This window comes from Stylophora pistillata, chromosome 13 (assembly GCF_964205215.1).
Source record: "Stylophora pistillata chromosome 13, jaStyPist1.2, whole genome shotgun sequence".
Classification (NCBI taxonomy): Eukaryota; Metazoa; Cnidaria; class Anthozoa; order Scleractinia; family Pocilloporidae; genus Stylophora; species Stylophora pistillata.
The window spans coordinates 7,331,751-7,342,387 of NC_142531.1; the positions used below are offsets into that span (position 1 = coordinate 7,331,751).

At 35.6% G+C, this 10,637-nt stretch overlaps 1 protein-coding gene and 1 pseudogene across 5 annotated transcripts in view; one reads left to right on the forward strand and one right to left on the reverse strand.

Annotated features, from left to right (window-relative positions):
* LOC111332069 (uncharacterized) overlaps positions 1 to 1,329 on the forward strand; it is a 21,608-nt gene extending 20,279 nt beyond the window's left edge. For all 4 annotated transcript variants that reach the window (XM_088742240.1, XM_022937329.2, XM_022937330.2 and 1 more), the window contains one exon: positions 167 to 1,329. In XM_088742240.1, coding sequence (XP_088598366.1) covers positions 167 to 329 — 163 coding nt within the window. In that variant the 3' untranslated portion in view covers positions 330 to 1,329. The remainder of the gene's footprint in view (positions 1 to 166) is intronic.
* On the reverse strand, positions 1,292 to 10,607 carry LOC111332078 (uncharacterized; annotated as a pseudogene). Its single transcript, XR_015994403.1, has 11 exons — positions 10,450 to 10,607; positions 9,387 to 9,604; positions 8,082 to 8,349; positions 7,140 to 7,200; positions 6,846 to 7,003; positions 5,188 to 5,352; positions 4,155 to 4,241; positions 3,851 to 3,918; positions 2,952 to 3,278; positions 2,547 to 2,622; positions 1,292 to 2,360 (listed from the first exon to the last, which is right to left on the reverse strand). The product of XR_015994403.1 is annotated as an uncharacterized LOC111332078 (transcript).
* Between the last annotated feature and the right edge of the window lie 30 nt (positions 10,608 to 10,637).

Below are 10,637 nucleotides of genomic sequence, written 5' to 3' on the forward strand. Positions count from 1 at the left end.
CTCTCCAATTCCCCTGGGTTACAGAGTGGAGGTGGGGGGGGGGGGGGTGGTTTGGTTGTAAGGGAGCTTATGGACTGGGGGTCATTAGAATTTGATTATTTCTGCAATCAGGATAACTGGATTTCTTTATAAGAACAGATTATTGCATCCTTAACTTTCACTTCAGATACAAATTATTTGCTGAGGAAATGTCTGATACAACTCAGGAGACAAGCAGTTTAAGTGGACAAAACAAAAGAAGGAATGAAACATCAGAAGGAGGTGGTGCAACATCATCATCCTCAACACCAGGGGCAAAGAACTCAGGGTCCAAAAGAAGAAAGAGATGACCTATTCTTTGCTTTTAAAGGTCATGTTTACCACATTTAAGATGCTCAGAAATGTACCAGGATCTTAGAAATCAGTTAATGGTTTGGTTTTGTGGAGGAGGGTTGGAGCCAGTGGAATGACAGCTCTGATGGGTGCAAGAAAAACTCTCCATTACCTTGGAAACTCTGAGATTCAAAGCACAATAAGCCTTTGCACTAAAAAAAAAAAATAGGAGAAAAGAAAGAGACCTTTTCACATGGAGAACTATAATTATAGTCTAGCTAATAATCTAAAAGTCTAATACAACCTAAATATCATAGATCAAATACTTGACTTTTAGAACTGTCAAGGGTATGAATGCTGTGGAATCTTCCTGCAAAGAACACACTCACAACTAGGTGAAATGTCCCCTGAATAGAAGTTCCTTGAATGATCGTATCTGATTCAAAGATTAAAGGAACATCTCTTCACTTGAGACTGATATTTGTTTGCCCTGGAATGGAGGTTTCCCAAAAGAGAGTTTACTCTGCATATTTTTTTCTCTAGCTGTGTGCTTAACAGATTTCTTTCTCTCTTTGTACTTCTGTAAAGTTTTTCTGTAGAGGATCCGATGCATTGAGCTCTGTTGCTGACATTTTTACCCACCAAGGAGAGTGTGTTTATATTTGATCATATTTGAGTTCCCAGTTCTCAACTGAAAGTAGGAAATCAAGGTGCAACATACAACAGAGAGGACAAAGCTGTGCATAGATGATCTGATGATAAATGATCATGAGATTCTTAAAGCAATGAAAAAGATGGTCTTCATGAAGATACCTTTTAGATAGTTTATATAAACAGGTATACATGTATGTTTGCTTTTAGAGTTGGTGTTCATGCTTTTTATATGCTAAAGTTTGACAAAAAAGTGGCAGCTATAATGGACCCATTTAGTTGTGTAAAGCCTTGTGTTAGCCACTGTGAAAGGTTATGTTTTACCGTCTGCAGTAAAAAATAAATATTTTAATCACACCACAAAAAGTTTGCACCTGCAAGGATTTTTTTCTAGATGTAAATTTAATACATAATGCACCCTTAACCCTTTATTTCCCAAGATCTCTTTAAACTAGTAATTCTCCCTACTTTCCTCTGCATAATTCTGATGATGTTAGTTTGGAGAATTTAGTGTTGGATCAACTATTAATCCCCCAACTGATATTTTCCTTTATTCTCATCACTTCTTGATACTGTATTTATTTTATATTGTAAGCAGAAATTCTCTCTCAGTTACTCATGAGAATTAAAGGGTTAAAATAACAACCATTTAATTTTGTATTTGAACATAATTTTGTTTTTATAGAGAATAATTCTGTTCTGCTAGGCTTTGGCCAAAGATTAATCATATAAAAATAATAAATAGTCCTGCAATGATATCTCTGACTGGTAGTTAAAGTAATAATAATTCTTTAGGGGTGACAATGGTCCCAAGTTATACAAATCAGTGCTATCTGGTATGTGTTTTGTTTGTGTGGTACTAGGTGTAAAATTAAATTATGATACTCGTGGCATAGTAATGTGAAAAATAAAAATAAAAAAAAAAAAAATGCATGAAAATGAATCAAATGTTGTGATGTAACTGTCAGTACAATGTGTCACCTAAAAAAATTGGTGAGCTGTTTTTGCCCTTGAAGTAATGGAATCTTTTTTCTTTTGGACAATGTTTTCCCACTAGTTTTTCCTTTGTTGCTCTTTTGCACAGTGATGTCCTTCTCAAGGAGCATGCGTTTGGCTGGTGGTTTTGCTACATATTTCATGGTTTTGTTGTCAGTTGAGATGTTCTCCTTGTCATACATAGATTCTGTTAAAGTTCTTTTCTTGGTGTGACATTTAGGTGTATCCTCAACGTAGGATTTATTGCCACATTCCTTATGAGATGTTAAAGTATCATTGCTTATGGCAGCACTCATCATCAGGTCTCTTTTGTTAGCTGAACTTGGTCCTATCTGAATGTTGAAGGCAGGTTTGGCCCAGCTCATATCACCACACACTTTTCTATAGCTTTCAAACAGTGTCTACAAAAAAAAAGGAAAAAATTAATATAAGCTTTTCTAACTAAATGCACCTTAAGGAAACATAACCTATAATTTGCTGGTGCATTAATTAAGATAAGATTCTTTGAACAAAATAATAGAAAAAAATGTATCTTTACTTAGATTTCACCTTGATTAAATTCACTGGATGGTTTACCAGTATCTTACCTTTTCAGGTTTGTGTTTTGATGGCTGATCCTTGTGTGGTGTAACAGCTCCTTCTGAAGACTCCGAATCAGGTGTTCTAGCAAGAAAAAATTAATAATGTCACTTGAAACTTCTCTTAGGACAATCAAAATTTACTTAGAATTCTATCTCACAGACAATACTGGGGCTGCATACAACTTGCCAAGGTTTTCTTGATTCAGAAATTACTACCTACTGATTTATTCTGTTAAAGTGGAGAGACAAATTGTCTCTCCACTCGGTGCCAGGAAAATTTCTTGCTAGGAAGATGAGAGAGTGACAACATCTGCACCAGTGCCAGCTGGTCTACTGCTAGCAAGCTAGCTTAGAGCTTGCCATGTGATGTGTCTAAAAGTCCCAGAGTTTTTCAATACTGTTCCACCTTACCTGAACTGACTAAGTGTAGATCGTAATTTTGATTTTCCACGAGGTACTTCTGGTGTCATCAGAGCACACCTCAAGTCCCTTGTTTCATATTCTTGGAGACAACTTTTCTTGACATGCTCATCTAATACAGCCTGAATCAGGAAATACACATTCATTCCTGCCATGGATGACTTTGCTTGGCCACCATCACATGTTTTGCAGCTTAGTTGTTCCACCTTTTCTTTCAGAGATTCCACAGTTTTGGCAATACTTTCATTTGTAAAAACCTTTTCTTTGGATTTAATAATGCTTACTTTGAGCATGTTGATGATTCTTAAGACAGCAGTTCTGAAAGATAAGCAGACAACTTATTTTCACAGGGTTTATCCAAACATGCCAATCACTTCGGACAATCTCACCACTCAATCAACTGTATTTAATTTTTTTATTGCATAGGGCAGTACTGTGACAATCCTTTTAACTGGTTAGACTCCTTTGCACATGCTTTTCTTTCTGAAGTACCCCATCCAATGTAAGGTGCTCAACAAAAATTAATAATAATATGATTTTTCCCATGATTAGCATGTAAACAACCTTAATCTCTGGGGCACATCCAAGATTTAGTCAAGGGGGTTTCATTAATTGTCCAAGGGCATGCTCCCCCAGGAGATTTTGAAAATTAGGTCTTCGGAAACATGATTTCCAGCATTTTGAGGGACAATTTAGGGGGTTCGACTGAACCACCTGAGCCACCCCTGGATCCGCCTCAGAATCTAGATGCAACAGTTTTCTAATTTCTATCCCTGAGAGTTCGGCAGAAGAAAAAATTGATCTTGTTTTAAAACCTTCCTTTTGCAGAAACGATCATGTTCTTAAATCAAAATAGTGTACAAATTAATATGCATCTACAGCTATCTTACTTTGCATCTGCTGTTTCTTCACAGACAGTTTGTAACTTTTGGAAAAAGGTCACAAACTCTCCAAGACCCTGTAAAAAAAGAAATTGTTGAAAACCACAGATGAAGGAAGTTATTAGACATTAGCCATGAGTACGGGACAGAAAAGTCTACACCAACTGGGCTGCAAAGAACTCTTTGGCTTAGTAAAGATTCTCTCTTGTGGTAAAATGACCTGACACCTACTAACAGTTGAAATATATTTATTTATAAAAATTCTATTTGGTATACTAAAGGGAATAATAAATTTTGATATACTGATACATACCTTAGTTAATGGGAGAAGTGGGTTGTCATCACTTGGCGCATAACTCTTTCCGCCCAATCGTATCCTCAGAATAAAGGAGACAGCTGTCTGTTGGGATGGGAAGGAAAGAAAACTAGAGTTGAAAACTGTGTAATATTATTATCCTCCAACTGCTAAGGATAATGATATGAGAAAAAAAAATTGTTTTTTCACACTGGATCAGTCTATATACATTTTAGAATACAGCTCAATCCAATCTCACAGTTGTTTATCAAGGAGCCAATCTATTGAGAAGCAAGGCAGGATAAACCACAGATAGGAGGCATACATTGTCACAGACACTTCTTGGAATAAGGAAATTGGTTTAGAAAGTATCCAAGAACTCCAGGAATATGGATTGAAAGATTACAGCTTTTGCTTTGTTACCTGTCCTCAATGACGACATAAACTGATGATGATGATGAATGCAATGATATACATGCAAGAATTTCAACATCATGATTTAAATGCTTGAAAAAGAACTGAGCTGCCACCTCTTGTGTTTCACCCTCCAGACTCTTTAAACACGCCCGAATTGCTTCTCAAACATCAAGGGAGAATTTTCCAAATGAATTGAAAGTTTTGACCCTTACAATTGCAACACTCTTAGTCTAATAGTGATTGATTCCACTCTTTGAAAACACTTTGCTAATGTATGGCCAACACCCTATTTAACTTATGTGTCTATTTAAAAGTGGCTTAGCCAGAAATATTTTATGTATGTGTGGTCTTCACATCAACTTTTTTGATAACTGTCATTTGCTGATAGCAGTTCATAATTGTAGAATTTTCATAATAATATTCATTGTAAAAAAAATTGCAGGGGTTTCATCTACATTTTCAGCAAGGGAGCAACTGGTTTTCACAGGCAGGCAAAACTCTTAATTTGGACTTAACTTCTTTATAAGATAAACTTTCCTCTAAATGGTCAAATCAGGTGGGCAAAAACTTCCTTACAAGTGGTCAATTTGCTCAGTGCCCATTCCTTAATGAAACACCTGAAATTGAGTGGTACCTGAAACATAGGCATGTTTTTTTCCCTTGCAACTTTCCTCAATACTGTAAATTGTTTATGAGCCAAGTCCCTGTGAGGGATATTGATGGACTGAGACAAAGCTAGTTCATCTCTCGAATTCACCAGAAGCCTGAGGTAACTCAGATAAACTTTCAGCAATTGATCCTGTTTTCAAAACAACATGTACAATATTAAACAAAACAAATCACTTGTTAAGTCGACCATGCCTTAAACTTACCCTGCGAGCAGAGCCTTTCTAACCTGTCCTCGAATCGATTAAAAAGAAGAAAAGAAGAAGTAAAGAAGAAAAGGCTCTGCTCACAGGGTATGCCTAACTTCACACTAGTTCAAATTTTTTTTTAAATTTATCATTATTTTGATTTATTTTGATTTATTACAGATTCCAACAATTAAGAGGCTCTTCTTCTGTAACAATACTAATCTAATCTAAGTATATATATATATGTAGTAACTAATTAAAAGTATAATAACAATAATAAAATTAATCAATGTAACTTATTGTGAGATATTAAAATATACAATACATATTATGTGGATTCAAGACCAATATTTAGCAAACAAATGTTTCTTAGCACTATGGCAAAAAACATGTTCTAAAATGTTTCTTGTTGGTATCGGGAGTCTACTGAACAACGTTGCCGATGTGGATAAGGCTGTCCCTCAGAGAAATCAGCTTTGAGAAGATGGCTATTTAGCTCAGGACTGAACAATCCAGCTTTCAACCAAACTGTACTAACAATAAAGTTGAAATGGTAAAGGGTTGAAATGACGAAGGGCTGATGCTCGAAATGTCAGCTTTTGTAATCGTTACGGTGGCCAATTTACCATTTCAACTTTCTTGATATATCCAAATTATTTTGTTACTCCCACCAACGCAGCCCCAAACAGTTTCTTTCGAAACTATCAGCCTTTATTCATTTGTACTAACAATAGCTGAAGGTGGTTTGGGACAGTATGTACTAAAGTACAACATATATGTTCCTTTACTCCTGTTTTTTTTTTTTTTTTTAAATACTAGATTACCCAAGGGGATGAAGATTTCCCTGATAGCACCAGTTTCTTTGATCATTTAAAACAAATCTCTGTTTTAATCATGGTTAAAAAACTCAGAAGCATTTTACTACGTTTTCTCAGAAAACTTTCTTCATTAGCAGACAATACACAGTGATTAACATAATTTTTCACTGTGGGTAAAAATTGAGACCATGGCATTCCAACAATTGGTAATTAATTATAGTGATTTCATTTTTTCATGATTTCAATTTTTCATTGAATTATCCACATTTTATATGCTAGAGGTTAAATTATACTCACTTAGTAGTTCATAACTTATATTTTGCCAATGTTGAAAATGACCCCAAACTTACACACCCACTGGCCATTTCCATCCCTGCAGCTTCTGTGGACACCAATGCCACTCCATGATTGGGCAACATAGCCACAAGAGAAGCTGCAGAGCCTGACAGTGACTCTTTTAATCTCTTTTACCTCTTTTACCCCACTAATTTCAACCCCAAAATCACTCTGCTAGACCATCCCCATTGATGCAAAGGACCAAACAAATAAATATGGATTTTCTGAAGCCAGTGAAGGGATTCTCTGAATTTCAAAGCTAGTTTCTTGATGTTTAAAATTACCTGCGCGAACGATTCTTGTGAAAATGAATGAGATAGAGGAGGATTAGGGTTCCTGTGCTCTGGAGATTGTTTTAGTAACTGGTCATCAAGCACATCTACTGGCACATCTTGCTCCAGGAATGTATCAACTGTTTTCTCAGACAGTGAGTATTGACCATCTGTGTTCACAGAAGAATTAGAAAGAAAGGCGAAAAGGAGCAATATAAAAAAAATTGCAAGTTAAGACAATAGTTAATACTTGTGCTGTGAAATTCATGATATGATGAAACTCAGTTGATTTTAAGGGTGACCTACCTTCTGTCTCTGTGAAGCAGAGCACTGTTCTGTTTCCAACCATCAGCTGAAGAATTTGTTGCTGGGAGAAATGTTTCATGCAATGTTTGAATTAACAAATTTATTTAATGAATTAACCAGTTCATTCTTGAAGTTTACAGTAATACTTTTACATGACTGAAGGACAACTTAAGTCAGTGTCTACTAACAAAAGTCACCACCACTTATCCTTTTCACCTGCATATTCTCCATACTGTTCTCTATACATTTCCTAAGGTGCTTACAAGGAGAATTTGTTTAACAATCAAGAGCATCTTCAGTTGGTGATTATTTCTTTTATTCTCGTGACCTTAATGTGTGATTCAGGGGGTGATACTGTAAGGAGAAATTAGATGGTATACACATGTAAGGGTCAAATTAAAGGGTTAAGGATTATTTCATACCGAAAGCATTTAATAATTATGTTTTCTACCATAATGATTATCATTATTCATTTGTTCATTCATTCATTTTTATTTGCCATTACCAGAAAAAAATTAACCGAATACAAAATTTATGATACATCAAAGATAAAAAGAACTATTCTAACTAAATTAACTTCAAAATCAAAGGAACTGAAGAGCTAGGTAACAGCAAGGAAGCCGATTAGAAGCTGGGGGCTTATAAAGTATAGACTTCCTTATTTAACTATATATAGGATAAACCATACAAATCAAAGGTGCCAAGTGAAAATTTAGATTAAGTTAAAAAAAAAGAAAGAAAAAAAAAAAGGAAAGGTGTGTAGCTTAACAAAGAATATATTTATAAACTAAGAATTCAAAGAAGAATTTTTTAAAGCCTTTTGCTAAACAAGCTGATGCTTTCAGAGTATTGAATTTCCCGACTTAGCATGTTGACAAATTTAAAACCTTGATGTTGACCTTATAATGTTTGTAACCTCTCAACAACTCTTTCATTTCTCACCTCTAGCTGTGTCTTTGGCTTTCCAGTGACAAAAAACTGTTGAGAAATTTGAAGCATGTCTTTGACATTACCGTCCGTGATTAAACATGTTTTGACTCTGAAGGACATCAGCAAAGTCCACAGCATTGCAATGCCACAAAAACTTGTTATAAGGAGTGCATAACCTAGAAATTGAATTTTTTTCTTCATCCATTGACAACTTATAATTCATGATTGCTTTGTGGGCTTCAAGTACATCATGTAATTTCACTCCAAACTCCCCAGTTTCCTTAAAGAAAAAAGATACAGCCATTATCAATATTTCTGTCAACAAATCATCATCATATCGATCTTTTAAGACTGGCAGGATGGTTACGAAAGCTTGGTGCCACTGTCACTGACCACCTCCCAGTTAGCTCAATGGATAGAGCGCTGGACTGTTGTGTGGGAGGTCGAGGGTTCAAGCCCCGGCCAGAGCAACACTCAAGGTCTTAAAATAATTGAGAAAAATTATGCTTCCCTTCTATAACATCAAGAAGTGGTTAGATATTCTAGTCTTCTCAGATAGGGACGAATAAAATTAATGGTGGTCCCGTCTCCTGCAGGAGGGGTAGGAGACGTTAATTTCCCACGCACAAGATTACTGTGTGATGGATGTCCTTCCCCGGGGTGGGATGGGTGGGTTGGGTTTAGGTGGATAAACCTAGTAGGGGACTGCATGTCCTATTGTTCTTCCACCTGTACAATGTACAAATCTTTAGAAACAGAATTGTCTTTTATTAGATATTATTTTGTATGCAAAACCTCTAGAGTGTCCTTGATTTCAGGAGGCTTTTCATATATTGGGAAGGAAAATCTAAAATTACAGTGTAGCAAGCTTTGCAATAATTTGGTTTTATCAACTGAGTAAATCATGTATGAACTCTTCTGAAAAAAAAAAAAACAGAGCCTAAGTATCTTAAACACTTTAACTCTCAAGATCTGAGTGTTAATTCTCCCCTTTTGCTGCTGCATATTTCCTTGTAAATTACTTGTAAGAATTTGGTGTTATATCGAGAGGACAACTTCTACCTGATAAGTTTGAGTATTCCCATTACCTATTTGCTGGATAAGGGAGAAATTACATGATAATCACTTCTGGGACTTAAGGGGTTAAGGCAGAGTGGAAAGTTAAAATTAATTTAGAGATCGCTAAAATGAAGAGTAAGGAGTATCTAAAAGGTTGACTAGTAATTACCTCACTGGAATAAAGGGACGTGTTAAGTTTTTTTATTATAAATTGTTAATCTTGCCGTCCTTCTTTAGGACAGAGAGAACTTTTTGTACCTCTTTGTTGAGATGTGCCATAACCAGCTGAAGAGCTATCAGCTGTTCTTTCAGATCAAAGATGGAATCACAGAATGGCTTTTTTGTGCTATGTTCCCTATAGAGGTTTATGATAAATTCTGTTGGGCTTTGCCATTTTACTTGTTTCGAGAAAGGATTTGTTGTGAAGTCGTAGCTTTGACATCCAAAGGCAAGATAAGTTGAGGCTTGGGTATCATCTGAAAATTTTGAAAATCGCCTCATACTATTAATGGTAAACTCCTCGAATGCAAATGATACCATTTGTAATAATAAATAATAATAAATAATAATAACAATATTTTAACAGGGAGCCCACTTCACCAAAAGGCGCTCTTCAGTAAGGCCCTGCAAATTCCACAAATAAATTACAATTAAATAAAAAACTAAACATGATAAAAGAGTAAAAAAAACAAAAAAACTAGGTGAGAATAAAAACTTACTTCCACTTGACAATGCATATTTACCTAAAATGCATGTTTAAGCTTAGATTTGAAATAAGAAAGTACAGCGGTGTCACGTTTATTTTGACTTATATATATAAGAGTTCCAGTCTACATGCTAGGTTCTTTCTCATTGTAAAAGTCGATTGAATAACCTTCGATCTTCTATTGTGCTGATATATTAAGAGATTTGGAGCGAGTTTTTGATTAGAATAATGTGTAAAACAGATCAGACAAACGTTTCATGTGTTTCAAGCTGTATAGACGTAGTAATTTGGATATATCAACAAAGTTGAAATGGTAAATTGGCCACCGTAACGATTACAAAAGCTGACGTTTCGAGCGTTAGCCCTTCGTCGCTCCAACGAAGGGCTAACGCTCGAAACGTCAGCTTTTGTAATCGTTACGGTGGCCAATTTACCATTTCAACTTTGTTGATATATCCAAATTATTTCGTTACTCCCACCGACGCAACCCCAAACAGTTTCTTTCGAAATTATCAGCCTTTATTCATTTGTATAGACGTAGACTTATGTATGCAGTTCCATCGCAGACATCCTTTCCTAGAACATTACCGAGGATTAAAACGCAAGCTATCTAACCTTTCCAGCCGTCGTGATCTTTAAATAGCTGAAAAACTTTATATATTTCCTGCAATTTTTCTTCAGCTATCCAGTAAACAAAGCCAGCTGCCATGTTACCTTCGTTAGTGTGATTCGAATTTGGACGCGACTTATTTATACTCCTTCGGAGAGCCAATCATGTCGCTCAAGCAAAACGAGGCTTTACG